Below are 21,444 nucleotides of genomic sequence, written 5' to 3'. Positions count from 1 at the left end.
AAATAAAACCCATTGTTTTTTATTGGAAATCTATCATGTAAAAACAATGAATGCATAAGAATAAGAATTTAACTCTTTCATTGTTGAGGAAAATGTAGAGTAACCGCACATCCCGTCATATCACAGTGTGATGGGATAGAGATGACATGCATTTTATTGGGAGGTGCATTATATATGAACTCTACTATGAAGAAGGGTTTCTTGATATTAGTATATTACAATTATATTTTGTATCTAGGTCACATTAACAAACGGAGTGACATGACTGAAGTACATATTGTAATAGATTACTGAATGGCCTGGTGGAGTGTATCAAGGCTTCCCCCTAAAGGATGAAGAAAGCACCTTCAACTGTTTAACTGTGAGCTATCATGTGGATGGTCTGTCTTTCTTGAATTAAAAATGTTTAATTTAAAGATAAATAATGCTTTATTTGGCAGATTGTATAGCACAATAATGTTGCTTAAACAAAGTAGTAGACAGTACAACTTTTTTGACTATACATTAGAGACTGAGCTGACAGCTGGATAACAACCGTAATACACGTGATTGAATGGATTAATGATGTAAAGATCCGGGTTTGAAATATTAGTCTATTAGTGTCCTGAGAAACACCAGAAAATATGTGAAAAGCACCAAACACTAACAAAAGTGAGTGAAGAAAAGTAATCTCTACATAATAAACACCAAAGTCGAGCTCTTTTTATATCAGTTAGTTATTGGGATCTTTTTCAATCTCCTAAATATGAAACCTAAAGTTAATAAGAGCACATTTAGCACTCTAATCGTGAAGCACTTTGTGGAACAGTACTGTTTGTAAACTGCACCTGAAGGCAGCAGCAGCAGCAGCAGCAGTTCCGGACCGACCAGTAGGGGGCGTCGATCTTCGGGTTCCGGTTTCCGTTAGCCCTCCAAGCTGCACTACCCAAGTCTGACATTGCGAAGATGGAGGCTGTTATGATCTAGACCAGGATACATAGAAAGCACAGCCTGCGAGTTTCAGAGCTCTGTTATGACAACATTTCCATTTGGTGCAGGTAAATAAAATAAATCCTGGTTACTTCGCCAGCGGGAAATCGTTAGCGTCTTAGCAAAGTTCTGTAGCTAGCACGGAGGACAGCCAGCTACAGCGAATGTCAACGAATGGGCTAGTGCAGCGCACAGTAGCTAGGCTAGCAGCATCGGATCAACTACAACGTAATTTGGGATGACTGATAGACTAACACACACATCTGCTGAGGTTTCCTAACGACAGCTTTGTGCAGCATTCAGTGAGCCAGTCTTGTAAATGGGGCGTTAAGGTAGAAGCTAACTTCAGGTAATGTCACCAGCAAGAAGAGGAAGATGTTTTGGTGTCAGTGCTAGCTAACGTTAGCAAGCTAGCTAAACGTTTTGTGAGCCGTTTCCTGGTTCTGATAGCTGGGCTTGTTAACTTAGCCGACTCCGGGTTGAAGAAATGGGTGGTGTGCTTCATTCCTCGACTCTGTGTAAAGCTGAAACTGCGCAAAGATAGTATTCAATATATGCTATGTAATGCTGACCTGGATGCTTTTGGTATATATTGACGTTAACCTGCGTAAGACGAGTAGTTAAACCAGTTAAAGAGAAATACTGCTTGATGGATGTTTGACTGTCAACAAGAGCATCATACTTTATATGTGTATGTTTTTTTGTTAGCTGGATAAAATAACACAGCTTTGGCAGAACTACTTCCCGCAGTAGATTAACGTTAGACGACTGTGTTGCTTCTAGATATTAGCTACATTATTCATATTTGTCCTAACATGCAACATTAACTTGACTTGTGGATTTGTGTTTCTGCAGGTGGAGGCAGGAGGTGTGAGTAGAGAGCAGTAGACAACAGCAGCATGTACTCCGAGTGGCGCTCGCTGCAGTTGGTGGTGCAGAGTGACCAGGGCCACCTAAGTGTTCTGCACACCTATCCCTCCAATGTGGGCACGGAGGTGGCAAATGCTGTGGTCAGACCCCTGGGCACAGCTGTAAACCCCTTGGCCCCAGAGAACATCCTCAAGACAGACAAGGAGGTAAGAAAAGTGACCACTATGCAGCGCTTGGTACACAAGTTACATATCTTGGTAGTTGCCCAAGGTGTGAGCTCCATCATTAAGACGTGAGAGAGTCTGTCTGCTTCAACACTTCTTTACACATAACTTAAGGAAGCTTGGCCTCAATAATCCAACATAAGATGTTTTGTAGCAACACCCATTACCAGAGGTCAATGTAAACTACACTGTTAGGTGGTGCTATCATTGTCCTAGGTTAATGTTTTGAAAAATGTCTAATCTTTTGATGATTGTCAAAGCTTAGTGTGTGGCTATCTTTGTTATTTTGTATTACCATGTCACCATGGTAAGCATGTAAACTAGACACTTGCTGTTCATTCACCTGACCTTTCTTTGAAAATAGTTTGAATAGAAAACTACATGCAAAAATATTAATGTGAACATATTTTTGTATACTGTGCTGTCACCCAAGGTGGCATAACATAGTTAGCAATTATAGAAATTTAGGGCATCTGATATTTTCAGATGATGATGTGATGTGTCTGTCAGCACAATCAATGTATGATTTATCAATCAGTAATAAACTTAAATGTTTAAAATTAAAAGTATTTTGCAGTTATTGTCTTATGTGCCATCTATAAACTGCATCAAGGCAACTAGATGGTGTGATTTATTAGTCCCAAAGGGAAATTGTATTGTTTTATATATATCACATCAATAAGCTATGTTCAGAAACTGAAAAAATGTAAAGCTCTAGTCAAAAGTGGGAAAACATTGACTGCTGGTTTCTGCTCTGTGTGTTCTAAGGGCATCCCTAATTTCCCTAAATATGTCTGTGGAGCAGGATTTGTTAAAGTAATAGTCTATGTTTGGCTTCACATTTATTCCTTAGCATTTTGCACTTTCTGCCATTAAAATAACAGGTCACTGCTAACTTTCCCTGTCTAAATAGCTTGATTGATTTACATTGGAAGGTCTGAAAGGACTACACACTATTGTGAACAACAGATCCCACAGTAGGGCAGGAGTTTCAGTCAATGATGCATTACACTCTGCATTAGGAAGTGATGTGAAAGGAGTTGTGTTGGGCTAAAAATAATTCAGCAATATATCTCAGGTACACCATGTATCTGAAGTGCTGCTTCTTCTTTGAACTGCACTTCATGCCGAGGATAAAGCTTGGATAAACCTTCCTGCCACTACTGATCCACACTGCCTTACCTCTTTAATGAGTATTACATAGGACACTAGAAATTTCCAGACAAAACAGAGAGAGAGCTTTTATTTAGGGGTTCAGGTCCTTTTCATGGGCTAGGAAACAAGATTGGAACATCCTGTTTGTGATATGATGACTTTCCTTCATAATGTGCCTTTTGAAAATTGCAGGAGATTGTCTGTAGTCAGACGTGTTCTCACATGGGCAGAAACTCTTCTTGTAATGAGGGGCGGGGGCATTTGTCTACAGTTTGAAGAAGGCATGACATAACATAGTGGAGATCATATTCCAATATTACCCAGACTTTGTATTAGGGGGCTTGTGGGATAAAGTCCAGGTATTCTTCAGGCCATCTGACTCAAACATTTGGGTTCTCACAGCAGCACACCCAGGTAATTCTAAAGATGCTTAACTATTAACTGTCTTTGCCAGGAGACGCCAATTTAGATGTAATAAACAGTTTATATTTACCTCCGTGCTGTAGTGCAGACTGACATAAAAGTACAGCATTATATCAGATTGGCAGTGCTTGTAGAATAAGACTATTTTGAAAACTTGTTTTGAGAGACACCATTTGTGCCGTAAGAAACAATATATTACACAGTGAAATGCTGCAAAATAATCAATAATTCATTAATTAAAACATTAATGTAAATGAATGAAAATTGTTTTCCTAGGTTAAGTGGACCATGGAGGTATTGTGTTATGGCCTCACCCTCCCCCTTGAAGGGGACACTGTCAAGCTTTGTGTAGATGTGTACACAGACTGGATGATGGCCTTGGTATCGCCCAGAGACCTGGTGCCTCAGCCAGTGGTTAGAGAGCCCAATATGTATGTGCAGACCATTCTGAAACATCTCTACAACGTCTTTGTACCAAGGTATGTATGAAAGTTTTTGAGATGAGGCTTAATTTAGCTGCAGCTTGTAATTGAACATATGTAATTAGTGCTGTGGTCATGCTAATACATCTCACACCGTTAATGTAAGTTTTTCTGGCTGCTTTTTTTTCTTATTACACACTGATTAATTCTCTTTCTCTAATTTCTTCTATTACAACCACTATTTGTTTCCCTCCAGGCCTGAACAGCACAGTCTAAACCACATCAGACTTTGCCAGCAGGTTTTAACTGCAGTCCAGAAACTGGCAAGAGAGTCTGTTTCCATGGTGAGGGAAACCTGGGAGGTGCTGCTGCTCTTCCTGCTTCGCATCAATGACACATTGCTCGCCCCACCCACGGTTGGAGGTTAGCCTAGGTCTTCCTAATCTCACCTTCATGTATTTAATTTGTTATTAGTGATCATTATTAATAATAGTCACTTAACATTTAACATCTAACCAATTTTCCCAGTTGGTGTGGCAGAAAAACTGGCAGAGAAATTAATGGCAGTGCTGTTTGAAGTGTGGCTGCTGGCGTGTGCTCGCTGTTTTCCCACGCCACCATACTGGAAGACGGCAAGGGAGATGCTGGCCAACTGGAGACACCACCCTCCTGTGGTAGAGCAGTGGAGCAGAGTGACCTGCGCCCTAACCTCCAGGTTAGAAAGGCTTACTCCTAACTACATGTGACTTTGGATTTTTTCAAAAATATTTATTGCTAAAGTCAAGTTTTATTTGTATTTGTTACATGAGACTTAAGATGTGTTTGTCGATCCTATTAAGCGCTTATGCCTACAGAGGGGAGAGGCAAATCAATTTTGAACTAAAGATTATTATCCACTTAGAAATTACAAAAGGGTATTCTGTAGTCTGTATTGTAAGTCTGTATTCTCTACTGTATCACTCTACTAAGTGTGACAGTCTGTGCCTTCCTGTTGATTTTCTCCAAACCAGACTTTTGCGCTCTACCCATGGACCGTCTTTCCCACCTTTTAAAGTCCCTGATGAGGATGCCAACCTGATTCCTTTGGAGATGGACAGTGACTGTGTGGCACAGACATGGTACCGCTTCCTCCACATGCTCAGGTGCAAAATTTCTTGTCACAGATTACTCACATTACACACAGTTTATTTGTGTTATGTTTTAAGGGACAGAGAAGTTAAAGCACAAAGTGGAACTAAAATTCCTCTTATCTTCGTCCCTTCTATATTTGCTGCACTTCCTGATTTAATGGTTAGAATTTATTTTTTTAATGACATGACTATAAACTCAAGCGAGTTGTTGTTTTGTGGGTTCGTTCGTTGTGTGTTTTAAAAGTCAAAATCATCACGATATGATGCCAGTGAGAGACTTTTATTGCCAAAAAGTGAAGCTCTTTCATCATGGCAGTGCTGATGATTTTTAGTGTGAGAGAACGGATTCCACCCTGTTCAAGATACGGCATTATCACATATAAGATATTCTAACAAACCTTTGCTTGCCTGTGTTTGTGTGCTTTTTCCTTAATCCATGAATTTGTGGTCTGTTAATTTCAGCAACCCAGTGGACCTTAGCAATCCTGCAATAGTGAGCACCACTCCAAAGTTTCAGGAACAGTTTCTCAACTCCAGCGGTATCCCTCATGAAGTGGTGTTGCATCCGTGTTTGAAACAGCTACCCCAGATCTTCTTCAGGGCTATGCGGGGCGTCAGCTGCCTCGTGGATGCCTTTTTGGGTAAGAGGATGTCATTGGACTTTTAGGAGAGGCTGGCTCTGTGAAGTTATCATGCTGCAAACCATTTTGCAATGCATGATGTTAGGCTTTAGAATCGCAAAATGTGTTGTTCCAGTTCATTGATGTTGCTTCATGTCACCACTACGTCATATTGCTGTGTTGTCGAACAAACAAAACCCAATACATTCAACATACTTTTACTTTTGTCAAAACATACAGTATAAGCCTGGCCTGAATTACATGCAATAGAGACGTTACCCTGACAAAAGTAAATATAGGACCGTTTCTCCTTATTGGTGTGTAAAATCAAGATGGATGATTTTTAGTTAGTACTATCTGTTTAAATGTTTGACTTAGAAAAATGTCAGTGTGTAATTTTTCTTTTTACACTGTAGGTGTCTCTGTTGAAAAGAGAGACGTACGGGAGAGGGTGTTCTCTTTTTGTCCAGTGCTGCTCTCTCATGGTACAGACATCAGCTGATACATCATAAAATTGACATGGGTATTTGATGGAGTGATCTATTTACTGGTGGTGTTAGTATTAACAACTCAGATTAGCCTTGCTGTAGAAAAATTATATGTCCCAACTTTCAAATATTCAGACTAAACTACAAGATCATCAACAGTGGGTCTCCTGTGCTCATAAAAACACAATCATGATGGATGGAGATGATGAGTGATTGAGTGATTTTATCTAACCATTGCCTTGCACGTCTACAAATGAATTTTGACTCTGATCAACTAGCTGACTCTGATGCCACATTTTCTTCTCTCTCATAACAGAAATGGGGAAACGGTTGAAATGATTATATTTACCCAAAGCGAGCTCTGTTTGAAAAGTGGGGGAATGAAGATTTCCAGCTAATTTACTTTTCCTCTTAACAGGTATATCACGTCCTAGGGCTGACAGTGCCCCACCCACCCCAGTGAATAGAATGAGCATGTCTCCTCCCCCTTCTATTGCCAACACCACTCCCCCTCACAGCCGCAAGCAACGGCATACAGTGGTCACGAAAACCACAAGCAAAAGTTCAACTGTAAGTCCAAATGTTAATTTAAACAGTAATGTATTGTCAGTCCTAAGTAAGAATTAAAAAAACTGTAACTGTAAGGTCTCTTATTTTCATGACATTATTTGCACTTGATCGACAGACAGAAAAGGGCTAATACAGCTGTGACTTCAGATGTCCTGCGATTTGTGTTATGTTATTTATGTTTTGGTAAGTAACCCTTAACATGTTATCAACAACTGTCTCTCCCACCCATGCAGGGCAGTGGTCAACCAACCAAAGTATCCCAGCAGCAACAGCAGCAGCAGCAGCAGCAGCAAACTTCGTCTTCCCCGACACTGCTGTCCAGCCCCAACCAGAGCAGCTGGGAGTCTCGGCCACTGCCGGCGCCAGCACGACCAAAGGTCAACAGCATCCTCAACCTGTTCGGCCAGTGGCTTTTTGACGCTGCTCTGGTCCACTGTAAGCTCCACAGTGGCCTCAGTCGAGACCCTAGCATGACCGGTAAGAAGTGAGACGATGGCTAATAGCGTTTCCATTAATGCATGGGCAGGTGGGTGTTATGTTGCTGTTTGTTAGTATCTGTTTCTGTGGAGTTATTTGTGGTTTTGGTGTCTGTGTTATCATTTATTGTATGTTGTTGGGATCTCCTTTCCTTTTTTCACCATTTTCTCTGAAACTTCTTTGTGCTTTTCTGTGTGTGGAGGGCTTGGTTAGAAGTGGCCTGGTATGAAATTTCCATTTGATTCTAAATCATTTACACCCACCAACTATTTAAACATGGCTAAAACTGCATATATACTATTAACCATATGTTAAGGACTTCATACAGCCTCATTTAATTGGTAAAACCATCACTAGAGGAGTCAATGACAGCACACACAGTACTTACTATTTGAAAATACATTGGCATATCATTGGCTCTCTGTTTATTTTTCTCTTTTTGGTGTAGTGTCCTGCACGTGTCTACCATGTCTGATTAATGTTAGACTTGTATTTGGTCAAAAATCATGTATTGAGAAAAACAAAAAACAATTCATGCCTTTTATGAATTGATCCCAAAATATTGGATCTGCTTTGATTTTGTGTCTCTCCACTATTTCTGTTATCTTGCAGCCTCTTTTATCCAAATTCTCCTTTCTTATAAATCTTGTAAGTAGGAACGGCAGCTTTTTTTTCCTCACTTGATTTGCGTTTCTTGACAAATCTTCCTGCTTTTTACTTGAGTTCCTTCATGATCATTGCCATTATCATCATTGTTTTCTGTTCCCACTCGTTGTCATATATAAAAGTTCACCAGCGTTCTCTCAGCGTTTCTCCAGAGGTGATGGAATGAGTTTCACCGACTGACCACTTGTCTCAATCATAATGTTGCCAGTTTGTGACGCCACCCAGTTTTAAGCTGTCATTTTTCTTTCGTTTGGGTCACACTAATCTTTATTTAGTTTCAGAACCCCCTCAAGTTCAGCATTAATCTTTTGTTTTGTTTCTTGTAATTTCCTTTTGTATTGTCAGTTAACTTTGGTTTTGATTTTATTGGTTTGGTGCCTCAATGCATGAAGTGAATGTCCTGTACCTTGAGTGACAGTCATATATTTGCAACAGCAAGGGAGCTGACACAGGGATTTTGCTTTGTGGTCTGGCAGCCGAGAATGACTCATTTTGTTATCAGCATACTACACTTGGTTTTGTCTTGTGCCAGTGATAGGTAGAACGTCTAAGGCAAACTCTTTGTGTCAGAGTTCCCTTTATTGAATGCATTTAAACGATGTGAGTGTGTGTTTGCAGTCTTTGAATCCTTTGTTTTATCTTGTTGTAATAGTGACTAAATGTATGCTTTGTGGCGCTTTTTTTTCCAACTTTGAACGTTTATTTTTTATTTATAGTGCATATAATAGATACATGTCTATATTTGCTTGTTTCTCATACATGCATGAATTTCAATAATCACATTAAAATTCAGAGTTCTTTCATTCTCTGTTTCTTCCCACTCACTATAGCAATAGCTACTCAAGTGGGTCTGGAGTTGAGGAGGAAGGGTTCCCAAATGTCCACAGACTCCATGGTGTCTAACCCCATGTTTGATGCCAATGAATTCCCAGAGAGCTATGAGGCAGGACGAGCTGAGGCCTGCGGGACTCTCTGCCGCATATTCTGTAGCAAGAAAACTGGAGAAGAGATTCTGCCTGTGTACCTTTCAAGGTAACATAGTTAGTTTACTATCCCAAAGTCAAAGTAACTGTAGATGTTTTTTTGGTGTAGATACATTTTGTAAAAAAAAAAATAAGAAGAAGAAGAAAGAGGGGAGAAAAGTAAAATAAAATACTCTAAAGATATTGCTACACATTCTCTTCCTGCAGGTTCTACATGGTCCTGATTCAAGGTCTCCAGATCTCTGATTTCATCTGTAGACCAGTTCTGGCTTCTATCATTCTCAACTCTTCCTCTCTCTTTTGTACTGACCTGAAGGGCATCAATGTGGTGGTGCCCTACTTCATAGCTGCTTTGGAGACTATTGTACCAGACAGGTTAGACTAATAGTATCTTAACACATATTTTAGATCAGTTAATAAAAAATTAGCATGTTTTGTTGAGCTTATTTGTGTGAGATTTGTTGTGCTCTAAATGCTCTTCCAGGGAGCTGTCGAAATTCAAGATGTATGTAAACCCTACTGACTTGAGGAGAGCTTCCATCAACATCCTGCTTGCCATGTTGCCATTGCCGCATCACTTTGGCAATATCAAATCAGAGGTAAAAGCTTTGATTTCTGTCTTACTTTTCTTTGAACTTATATTACAGTCTACCTCTCTCATTTTATTGGTTTTTCAGTAGATATTTTAGTGCAGGACTTGGCTTTGAATCATTTTCATCACTAGCTCAAATGTCCTTTTGTCTTAGGTTATTTGAAATTTTTGAAGTCACAAGGCTGTTCTTTTTTTAGATTTTCAGCAACACGAGGCCTTAATAATATTAATGCAACAGTAGCAGTTATTATTTTCATTATTTTGATGTAAACCAGAATCTTAACTATACTGACCTGGTGTGCTCTAGGTTCTGTTGGAGGGAAAATTCAATGAGGAGGATGGATGGCCTCATGATCAGCCTGTGTCTTTTCTGTCCCTGAGGCTACGTCTTGTCAATGTCCTCATAGGAGCACTGCAGACTGAGACTGATCCCATTAACACACAGCTCATTCTTGGTACTTGCTTTCTTATATCTTTTTCATCCAATTAATTTGCCTCTCTATATATCACTGGGGCTGAATCACTTTTTCACAGTTAAAGTCTTTATATTGTTCTATTGTTAATCATTTCCTTCCTCTCAGGCGCAATGTTAAATATTGTTCAAGACTCAGCACTGTTGGAGTCCATAGGTGCACAGACAGAAACAGTAAGGCTAATATAACTGCTTCTTTTTCTACTGGTAAACAGTTAACATTTTATTATGCTGACTGCTGTGTGATGGACTGGACAACAAGTTTGCTTTGTTTTTGTGGTGTTAGGGGAGTATAGATGGAAGCCACATGACAGTGAACAGTAATAGTCACAGCCGTACCAACAGTGGAATCAGTTTCACCAGTGGAGGCAGCACAGAGGCCACCAGTCCAGACTCTGAACGTCCTGCCCAGGCACTGCTTCGAGACTATGGTAAAACACACATTTGCTTCTTATGCACTAATATGGTGCATGGCGAATTAACACGACAATGCCAGCATTAGTCAGATAATGCATAACTTGCTTGAGTAACATGAGTAACACTTGCTGATCAATGCTGATCAACTTATTAAATTAAGATGTTTGTCTTTGTAGCTAACGTGGTTAAAGTGGTGTTCAGAGTTAAGAAGCGTTGGGTAAAATGTCTTTGTAGGTGATACTAATAATTATTTGTTGCTGTGATGCTTTGTTGTTCAATAACATTTTGGCACCAAGATGTGTGGCGTGCCAGGGTTTGGATTTTTTCTCTAATTGATTGGTTGCCTAATGTCGCCTAATCAAGTATTTTCTTAAGAGGGCTGAACGATGCTCAACTGGTATACCTGATGTGCGGTATTGTTTTATTTTCATGTTTGAAGTACATTGGTAATAATCACATTTGACCACAAGTGTGGAGCTGCTTAGAGAAAGACTATTATATAGTGTTGTGTGCCTCAGTACAGGACCGCAAAGGCAGCACGACTTGAGACTGGCCCATGCGTATGAATGCAGTTGTTGCAGCCAGATCTGTGTGATTTGGGACTGTATGCTTATCATAAATTCAGAAAATCAGCAGCTTGATTTCTAAATATGGAGCCAGATCTGCATCTTTAGAAAGGTGCAATGCTGTGTAAACATTATAACTTAAACATTTGAATACATTATTAATGCGATCTATAGCTCTCCTGGATTTACTTATATAGAAGGTCGTAAGGATAGTCAGCATGTGAAATAGTTTCGCTTGATGGAATAAACTAAGAACACACAAGTTGATGGGTTGTAGGGGAAGAGGTAGAAATGAAATGGAACTGGGCAAAAAAATAAATAAATTCAGTAATTTAATAATTTTTACCAGTAGCTTTGTTATGTCCACAGGGTAATACTTTTTTCAATATTAACCTAGAGATAATGTATTAAGCCTATAAATTGCGGTTCTGTCTGAGAAAGTCTGGTGCTGGTGGTGACTGACAACTGCCAGCTCCACATGAAGCATTTCTAATGTTATAATTCACATCATTTATTAACTGTTACTACAGAAATGCACAACAGCAGTATATTTATCCTTTCTCTCATTTTTATTCAATATTAAGCAAATACTTTAACAGGACAAAATGTCTATACTTATACCTCAGTTATTCAAAAATTTTGATTTATATTGATAAAAATGTTGACATCTTCAGCCCTCAACATTGTGTGCTGTGCTATATCAAACTCTCTTTATGCCAAGCTGTATCAACTAATTCTGAACATCCTGTAGTCCTGTGTACTTAAGCTTTGTTGCCTGAATTCTGCTTTGCTCTATTCGTTGCGGTGTTTGGTATTTCGGGGTGTTATATGATCTAGCTCTTCCAGATACGGCGGCAGGCTTATTGGTGCGCAGCATCCACCTGGTTACTCAGAGACTCAACTCCCAGTGGAGGCAAGACATGAGCATCTCACTGGCTGCGCTGGAGCTGCTGGCTGGGCTCGCTAAGGTAAAGCTAACACCATAAAGATTCATAGCGACCAAAGCTCACAGAAAAGTCCCTAATCATAAAACTAGATTTGCTTAAAGTCTGTCCTGAAACTAAAATGTTTTTGTGGGAGAATTTGTGGGTTTCTGTCAACTTCGGAGTCAATTTTCCAAGTTTATTAGAAGGTAGTTACCCTCAATGTGTCAGCGAAGTACCAAATAACACCTGAATGCGAGAAGCATCTGTAAGAGACTGTTGTTATGAGGTAGTTCACCCAGAATTGCTGCTGCCAGCTGGTTCCCAGCTGGTTTTCCTCCACTTCCCAGCTGGTTTCCTACACAGCCCATTCTCCTGTTGTCTGATAAGGTGTGTCTAGATTCCACAGTAAAGCCCATTCAAGAGTCTGTCATTCATGATCCTTATGATCTCCTAACTGTTAGGTCACTGGGTCCAAGCAGCTCTGTCTGCATTTTGAGGTATGAGGGTGGGGCTACACAGGTTGTGTTTGTGTTGCTATGTGCAAATGCTCTTGCTATATAGTGTCATCAGACATCAGACAGATGCTGATTTAGTAATTATCAGCTTATGATGACAGACAGTGCTTGTGCAACCTCAAAGGTTATTATTAATTATTACATATATACACATTATATTACGTTATTATGTGTTAAAAAATAACAGTGAACACGTTATTTTTAAAAAATCAGCTCAATGAAATTTTTTTTTTTTTCAAAGGTAGAATTTTGTTGATAAAAATGTATTTATTTGTATGTATTTATCACTATTACATAATTTTATATAAAATCGCAAGCACAACGTCTACTTCTCCAGTTTCATTAAATGTAGATAATGGAGGATTAAACCAGGAATTTCTCACCGATTTCTCGCCCAGATATTTTCAGTAATGTATGTAATGAACTAAATTTCCCCTTACTATGTTTTGTACATACCCAAACCAGGTAAAAGTGGGAGTAGACTCTGCAGATCGCAAACGTGCTGTCAGTTCTATATGTGGGTACATTGTGTACCAGTGCAGCCGTCCAGCTCCTCTTCAATCCCGAGACCTCCACTCCATGATTGTAGCAGCCTTTCAGTTTCTCTGTGTGTGGCTCACCGAGCATCCGGACATGCTGGATGAAAAGGTATTTGCATTAAGACTGTATATCAAATGTCACTGTGTTAAGAGAGGTTTAGTATTTTGTTAAGATAAACTGTTACTACTTTTTTTTTATATCAGGATTGTTTAGTAGAAGTGTTGGAAATTGTGGAGCTGGGAATCTCTGGCAGCAAGTCCCGACAGGAACAGGAAGTCCGACATAAAGGAGAAAAGGAGCACAACCCAGCTTCAATGAGGGTGAAAGATGCTGCTGAGGCGACTTTGTCCTGGTGAGACACCTTAAAGTTAATAAATCTTGTATCAGACTTGCTGATATACAGTAGGCACTCATTACTTTAGCTTGTTATTCTAAAGTTAAAATGCAGTTTGACTTGAACTTACATACGTACATGGTTTTTAAATTACACATATTGGGACATCTTTTGATGTAAAATGTACACAGGAGGTGTGCTAATTGGACCATTTGTAACAGAACAGCTTACAAAAATCAGCTTCACACACTAAAATGTAAAAAACATTTGGTACAGCCTAACTAGCACATCGGGCTAAAACAGCATTTCAGACATTTTTTTCTGCTTTTGCAGTGAACTTGTTACTCCACTATTTCTGCTGTACCTCCACACAGATGGCTGTTGGAAAAGAGAAACATGTTTTCCCATTGACCCAGTTTACTCATATTTGTGTACTTGCGTTCTTCTGGTGTTCCCCAGTATCATGCAGGTGTTGGGGGCATTCCCTTCTCCCAGTGGGCCTGCCTCCACATGCAGCCTGCTGAATGAAGATACTCTGATTCGCTATGCTAGGCTCAGTGCCACAGGAGGCAGCAACTTCCGTTATTTTGTCCTGGACAACTCTGTCATTCTAGCCATGCTGGAGCAACCTCTGGGCAATGAGCAGAGTAAGTAGTTTATCATCCATGTTTTGACATAGAACTAGTTTATTGGGAGATAAGATAGAACTAAGTAATTAAAAGTGTCAAGTTGGTGACAAGTGGAAAGTGTCACCTGCTAAGTACAAAGCACAGGTAAATTTAAATAATCTGTAGGATGTCTAATTTGTTTGTAAATGAGAGCATCTCTGTCTTCACAGACCCTAGTCCATCAGTGACCGTTTTGATCCGAGGGACAGCTGGCAGACATGCCTGGACCATGCAGCTTTTCCACCAACCCAGAGGAGCTCGAGCCAATCAGAGGGTGAGATCACACTGTAAATTACTGCATCACATAAGGCAGTAATGCTAAAAAAAAATGTCACCGTAGACATATGTGACATGCTGCAGTTGTGGATTTGTAAAACTCTGACATCTGTTTCACTGATTACACAACTGCCATTTTTCTGTCGACTTCTCTCCTCCCACAGCAGGTGTTTCTTCCTGAGAGCCGTCCAACGCCCAATAATGATGTCGGTATCAAGTACAATGTCAAGCAAAGGCCCTTTCCTGAGGAGGTGGATAAGATTCCACTTGTTAAAGCAGATGTCAGTATTCCAGACCTGGATGACATTGTCAGTAAAGAGGTGAGTTTTATTTTCTAGCAAATTCTGTTATCGATCTTGTATCCACAAATCCCTCTGTTATGGGAGTAACATGGCTGAAATAGAGCCATGTAAATAAATAATGAATCCTAATATTTGTTATTATATAAACTCAGGTGTGTTGTATGGGCTGGCAGGATGATTCAAGAGCTGCAAATACACTGCTGAGTAATTACCCACACGTGAGTTGTTGGAAAGATTAAATTTCATTTGGTGCATCTTGGAGGGAAAAGAAGAGTCGAATGATCTGGTTTCGTGACAAATGTGTGATGATTGTTTTGTGCAGATTCTGAATTCAGTGCAGTACCCTTTCAGTAACTCTTTGTCTTATTAGATGTTTGATAATGTTTTCCAACACAGATGCACAGCAGTGACACCTTTCACATAACTTTTGGGAGGTGATCTCTGTTTGGACTTTGGGAGTTGTCCTTTTTGGTTGAATTTATACAGTCCAGTGCCCTTTATGATCCTCTGGAATTTTGCCTTATTATTATTATATAATATTTCTCATCTCTCTCTTTTCAGCTGGAAGTTCAGCACGACAGACTTCGTACTCTGATGACCAAGCAAATAGAGTATGAGAACGCTCTGGAGAGGCACAGTGAAGAAATCTGGAGATCCAAGCATTTCCCTGACCCACAGACTGACTGCAAACCCCCTCCACCTTCGCAGGAGTTCCAGACAGCACGCCTCTTCCTCTCCCATTTTGGCTTTCTGTCTCTGGAGGCACTTAAGGTTGATAAAAATCATTTGAAAATCTCTTGGAACAACGTAGTGAAAAACTTTAATTAGCTTTAATTTGTAGTTTTGCATTGTGATTCTGTGTACCTCTATATATGGAACAACATTTATAATACTGTGCTTGTTAACACAGTTTATGAAGAATGTATTTATAATTTGGTTATTATTGTTAGGAGCCCAGCAACAGTCGTCTACCTCCTCATCTAATTGGCCTAGAATCATCCCCAGGGTTTTTTGATGACATCAGCTACCTGGACCTGCTTCCCTGCCGACCATTTGACACAGTCTTTATTTTCTATGTCAGAGCTGGACAGAAAAGCAGTGCTGAGGTAAGATAAAAATCAGGCAGAGCAGACACAACACATTACATATAAAATAATACAGTGTGCTATGTAATAATTGCCAAGTGCACTCGTAATTTAAGTCTACCTACATTTGAAATATACATATGCAAATCAGTTGTTACTTCTTTCACAACATGAGTGTAAACATTATTGTAAGAGTGGTTCTATGCTTGTTCTTGGTGACTAGATCCTGAGAAACGTGGAGTCATCATCCAGTGTCCAGCCCCACTTTTTAGAGTTCCTGTTGTCCTTGGGCTGGCCTGTGGACGTGGGACGCCACCCAGGGTGGACAGGACACTTAGATACAAGCTGGTCCCTCAACTCCTGCTCTGACAGCAATGAAATACAACAAACCGGTGAGATATTAAGCTAACTCTGAAGAAGATTATGGAAGAATGTTTAACTGTTTATCTACAAGTTTAATACACTGCCCGTCCAGAAAAGTCACCACCTGGATTTAACTAAGCAAATAGGTAAGAGCCTCCCTATTGAATAATTACTGCATGGTTGATTATTGTCAGCTGGTTAGAAGTTATTTAACTCTAACTGATGCAGTAAGTAGCTTCTCATTTCTTAAACAACCATGTTAGAAGACACATCCTGTGGTTCTGGAAAAGATGTTAATCTGTTTCAGAAGGGTCAAATTATTGACATGAATCAAGTAAAGAAAACATCTAAAAGCGATTGATGAAACTACTAAAACTGGGTTAAGAACTGTCCAATGGAAGAAGGTCACTGGTGTGATGAGTCCAGATTTACCCTGTTCCAGAGTGATGGGTGCATCAGGGTAAGAAGAGAGGTGATGCACCCATCATGCCTAGGTCCGACTCTCCCATCATCAAAACAAGATCTTGGTGAAAAATGAAAGCAACTCTCGACACGAACAAAGGTTGTGACATTGCAGAAGCTAATTGAAGCAATGCCCTGATGAATGCGTGCCGTAATCAAAGCTAAAGGCAGTTCAACGAATTATATTATTAGTGTGTGTGATTTTTATATATGTGATATGTGATATATATGTGATAAATAAGCTAATGTGGAACTTTTCACATTCACACACACAGAGGAAGCAGCTACTCCTGAGGACACAGGGGGTTCAGTCTTCAATGGGGAGAAGCAGGTTTTGTACTATGCTGATGCTCTGACAGAGATTGCCTTCGTTGTCCCTTCTTTAACAGAAAATTCAGGTGAGTATACACTGCTTAGTATTGCTTGATATCAACAGTGTGTATACTAGTGCACCTCAAAAAAACAAAAAAAAAAGTGAAATCTTTTAAGCCTTTTTTTGTTTTTACGTCAAATATTATGGCTTACAGCTCATATAAATAAAAACTCCCGTATCTCAAAAATAATAGGAGGATTTACACAATTACACAAATAAACAATTACTCAGTACACTCAGTAGGGACGTCTTTAGCACTTTACTGTATCTGAGGTGAACTGCCTCTGGCACAGTTGAGGGCTTAATAAAGACCAGGGTTCTGTGATTGCAGCCTTCAGGTTCTCTGTATTGTTGTGTTGTGTCATCATCTTCTTGATAAAACCACATATATTCTCTGTGCGGTTCATGTCAGCCAAGTTGGATGGTCAATTAAGCACAAGTGATATTATGGTCAACAAACTGATTAATTGTAGTTTTGGCACTGAGAGTTTCACTTCTTGAATTAAATTATGAAGATTTTTGAGATGCACTTGTATATGCTGTACACTGTGTATTAGAGATATATCAGCTGAGATATTGTGTTTGATAAAAATGCAGTGAGGGATTCACAGCTGGCAGAGTTTTTTATTAGCACTTTGTTGTTTCCCAGAGGAATCATCAGTGCACAGTGACTCCACTGTGGAGGCAGACACCAACACAGAACTCATGCCTGGTTTACTCAAACAACCCAATCTCACACTGGAGCTGTTCCCCAACCATTCTGAAAACCTGGAGTCTGCTAAAAAGGTAAACGTTGGATTATGTTAGTGTTTAGCTGACATGCATGCTGACAGTGTTGATAATGACTTCTTATTTATATGTGACCAATTCACCACACATTGTGCTGTATCTTTAGATGAGTCCTTTGGTGAAGACAAAGAGGTCATCGACTGGAAAGTCTTTCCCACCACTGGGTCCTGAGACTAAGGTGTTTGTGGTCTGGGTGGAGTGCTTTGATGATATCGGTAGGCTCATACGGCTCTTCTGTAATTTGAGACTGCTGGTGGTGAAAATATTTCATCACTCTTCATAGATTCATAGATTATACTTCTTCCTGTTTTTTCTTCTGTTTGCAGTAGGTTTGTCCACAGAATATCTTTTGGTATAAAATTGCCAATCTCTTGGGTATCTGTAGAGAAGTATTTCTTGAGTATGTGACCAATAAGTTCTGATACATCGGTGTTTGTTTTTGTGTTTTTAGAGAACTTCCCACTGTCTGACCTTTTGGCGGAAACCAGCACAGGCCTGGAAGCTAGCATGAGCAACAGCACTTCCTGCAGGTATTCAGATGTTTACACCAAGCGTTGACTCTTTGGAGATCACAATGTTGATGAATTGGTTTTGGTCAGGTGCAAAAATGAATAAAAACATTCTGCAAAACAGCATGTGACATGCAGCATAAAAGAGTGCAAAACAGGAAGTATAACATGCAGTGTGTGCGAAATCAGGCAAAGAAGGGGAACTGTGATAAAGCTGTGAGGACAGTTAGGGGTGTGCAGTGGCCTAAAAGGCAGCAACTGTGGCCATCAAACGTCAAACAGTTTAACACTGTCTGAAGGTGTGTGGTCTGATCATTCAAACATTTAAACATACAAGTGCACACTAAACAAACCTGTGACATGTTTATTTTGTATTTGCTGCAGGTCGGGGTTACTTGAGAAGGACGTTCCTCTGATCTTCATCCACCCTCTGAAGACGGGGCTTTTTAGGGTCCGGCTGCATGGAGCTGTGGGCAAATTTAGCATGGTGATTCCCCTGGTGGATGGCATGGTGGTCAGCCGCAGAGCTCTAGGTAGTAGCTCTAATTTCATCCCTACCACACTTCCTTTTTTTGTCAGAAATAATAATCGTAGTGTTAATACATTACATATCATCTGTAAGGATGATTGATTAGCTTACTGAAATAGTAGTGTGCTTAGGTTAATATTTTATGGTTGTATGTTGAATTTCTGTTAAATTGTATGTCGGTCCTGAACTTATATCAGGCTACAAAATACATGTAATGCCGCTCTTGGCCTACAGATGAAATAGTTGGAAGCTGTGTTTGATTGTTGCTTGTGTAGTACCACACCCAAATCTTATCTGTGGTTCTAACTTCCCATGTAGCATTAGTTGTCATATTTGATTACTCACGAGTTTGTGTTTTTGCGTCCTCCTATCAGGTTTTCTTGTTCGTCAGACCGTCATCAATGTGTGCCGAAGGAAGCGCCTGGAAAGTGACTTGTACAACCCGCCTCACGTGAGGCGGAAGCAGAAAATAACTGAGATTGTCCAGCGTTATCGCAGCAAACAACTGGAGCCTGAGTTTTACACCTCGCTCTTCCACGAGGTGGGGGAGGGAAAGCCTAATCTCTAACGCCCCTGTCCCGTCCTGTCCTGTCCTAACACTGGCCCACAAACGTACAGTACACAACACACGCTCTTATCCTACGTTCGAACACCATTTACAACTGTGCGTGCTCACACACACACACACCTACACACACACACACACACACACACACACACACACACACACACATAGAATCTTTATATTTATACTGTAGAATTTTGTTATTTATATGAATACATATATCAACACTGTCTGCCTTTGACTCTGAGAGCAAAGTGTCAAAAACCATGCCAAGGTGAAAAAGCTACACGTCTATGTCGCAGCCACTCATTGAAGAATTGAATGGCGAAAGTTCAACAGTGACAGTCTCTGCTCATTTAGGTTCATGCTACGTGGCAAAAGAGTTTCTGCTTGTCTTTACCTGCAATACAATAGTTGGCCTTTCTGAACTTGTAAAAAGTTTGGTCTTTAAACTCTGTGACATGAGTACATTTGTTTGTTTGTAAATCTGTTTTTCTTTTAAGCAGATTTATGGTTGAATTATAGCCAAGGAGATAAACATGTAAGCGTCATACCATGTTTTTCAATCTATGTGGCTTCAAGACGACTGAGATGATTGACATCTAATCTGATTCTGTTGCCATCTACACCCAGACACCTGCTGATGTCTTCCTAGTGCAAACACATTCGGCCATTGCAGCAGCTGACTGAGCACGCAAACATTGCTGTTCTTTTTATTTTATTTTACAGCTAATTTCTAGGACTCCTCCGTTGTATTACTGTATGTCATTTTTGACACCTGCTCTGCCTCTGTGCCAGTCTAAAACCCCTCCCATCTCACTACTAGGTGTGTGTGTCTGTGTGTGTGTGTGTGTGCATGCACGCACATGTGGCCAAATGTATGTTTATTCAGCCAGTGAAATTATTAACACTACAATGAGTCACACTGACCCCCATAACCCCCCCCCCCCCCCACCCCCACCCCACTTGGCATTTAAAGAGGATTTGTGTCACTTTAAAAATGAATCTCAAGATATTACTGTTTTGAAAATAACCATTTTCAAGACATAACCCTAGTTCTAGTTAATACTTGAGTAACACTTGAGTTTACTGATAACGAGAGAAGTTGCAGAGCTTCTGGAGTTTGCACTTGAAGATTGCAGGGCTAACACGAAGTGACAACAGACATTTTAGGTTTGAAGTCTCTGCCAATACCAAACAGATACCATAGCACATTTTAAGTGTCTTGTTGCTCCAAACTAATCTACGGTGATGGATTCAAAGGCCAAAATACTCAACATAGCTAAGCTTGTTTTTTTTACCCAGTAAAGAAAATATTTAACTTGTCAGTTATTAAGTTTGGATTACTGAAATGTGCAGTTTTGCCTTCACAGATGTTTTAGTAACTACTTTTTTTGCTTCACCGTTTGTTTCACTTTTGTTTACTCACTGTACTTTGGTTTTTATTCAAGCCCTTTCACTGTCTGTAACAATGTGAATTTATTTATCACAGAGATGGAGCAGGGCAAACACCTCTAGTTTCTTTGGTATATTGGAAAGTCTTAATGCACTGAGCACATTTTACGTTTATTTTCTATTCCCTTTGGTTACCTTATAGTCTTTTGTACTTTTGTGCATTTTGAAAGAAAACCCTGCTGAAGGAAAAGTTTTATCTTGTGAAAAATGAATGAAGAAGAGGCGTCGTCAACTTTTTAACCTATCATGTCTAATTGTGTGACTCACTTTTTATGACCGTGCTTTATGCACATGCCTTTTTTGGAAGGAAAAAGTACATAAAATATGCTTCAAAGAAACTGCATACAATCAGTCATACATTGTATTCTATGTTACCCCTCTGATGTTTCATCATATTTAAGGATTTTCCATGTACAGAAACGGAGGATAATATGTAAATATGTGATGGTGTAAGGCATTTACAAGTTGTCTGTTGTATTCGCCTGATATGGCGAGAAAAGTTGTGTGTATGCAATTAAGTGTGGGAGGATCACAATGGGTATTGAATGTAACATGCATCAATTAAAACTATTATTGACATTTTAATTTCTCCCATTCTCTAATATCTGACTTTTTGTTCTTGGAATTTTTATCAGAAATAAAATGAAGTTCCAACTTTACTTTTTTAATATTTAATCGATAGACTTTTTTTTCTTTCCAGTGGAAGATC

General features: G+C 39.7%; 1 protein-coding gene across 9 annotated transcripts; it reads left to right on the top strand.

Moving 5' to 3' along the window:
- Positions 1 to 901: 901 nt before the first annotated feature.
- On the top strand, positions 902 to 21,324 carry LOC113167056 (Ral GTPase activating protein non-catalytic subunit beta). Of its 9 annotated transcripts, XM_026367392.1 has the most exons (32): positions 902 to 1,037; positions 1,825 to 2,045; positions 3,918 to 4,120; positions 4,320 to 4,486; positions 4,592 to 4,778; positions 5,074 to 5,205; positions 5,656 to 5,834; positions 6,230 to 6,298; positions 6,720 to 6,871; positions 7,105 to 7,348; positions 8,845 to 9,046; positions 9,205 to 9,372; positions 9,482 to 9,596; positions 9,897 to 10,044; positions 10,171 to 10,235; positions 10,348 to 10,492; positions 11,882 to 12,012; positions 12,951 to 13,133; positions 13,229 to 13,377; positions 13,819 to 14,006; positions 14,198 to 14,301; positions 14,468 to 14,623; positions 14,758 to 14,823; positions 15,167 to 15,376; positions 15,556 to 15,711; positions 15,914 to 16,082; positions 16,791 to 16,913; positions 17,538 to 17,674; positions 17,784 to 17,892; positions 18,129 to 18,207; positions 18,571 to 18,719; positions 19,090 to 21,324. In XM_026367392.1, the coding sequence occupies exons 2-32, from the start codon at positions 1,869 to 1,871 to the stop codon at positions 19,281 to 19,283; spliced, it is 4,656 nt and encodes a 1,551-aa protein (XP_026223177.1). In that variant the 5' UTR covers positions 902 to 1,037; positions 1,825 to 1,868; the 3' UTR covers positions 19,284 to 21,324. The 9 variants fall into 9 exon arrangements, with proteins under 9 accessions (XP_026223177.1, XP_026223181.1, XP_026223184.1 ...); XM_026367396.1 differs by lacking the exon at positions 6,230 to 6,298; XM_026367394.1 differs by lacking the exon at positions 902 to 1,037 and having other exon boundaries at positions 1,869 to 2,045; positions 11,891 to 12,012.
- Positions 21,325 to 21,444: the final 120 nt, after the last annotated feature.

Source organism: Anabas testudineus, chromosome 7 (genome assembly GCF_900324465.2).
Source record: "Anabas testudineus chromosome 7, fAnaTes1.2, whole genome shotgun sequence".
Taxonomy (NCBI): domain Eukaryota; kingdom Metazoa; phylum Chordata; class Actinopteri; order Anabantiformes; family Anabantidae; genus Anabas; species Anabas testudineus.
The sequence above is the reverse complement of the archived record's forward strand: the minus strand, read 5'-3'. Positions and strand labels throughout refer to the sequence as shown.

What these genes read in the sequence shown, in the direction of transcription:
- LOC113167056 (XM_026367392.1), top strand. Translation starts at nt 1,869, where the DNA reads ATGTACTCCGAGTGGCGCTCGCTGCAGTTGGTGGTGCAGAGTGACCAG. An exon ending in TACAACGTCTTTGTACCAAG is followed by an intron (nt 4,121 to 4,319) that starts GTATGTATGAAA and finishes GTTTCCCTCCAG; the next exon opens with GCCTGAACAGCACAGTCTAA. An exon ending in TAGGTGCACAGACAGAAACA is followed by an intron (nt 10,236 to 10,347) that starts GTAAGGCTAATA and finishes TTGTGGTGTTAG; the next exon opens with GGGAGTATAGATGGAAGCCA.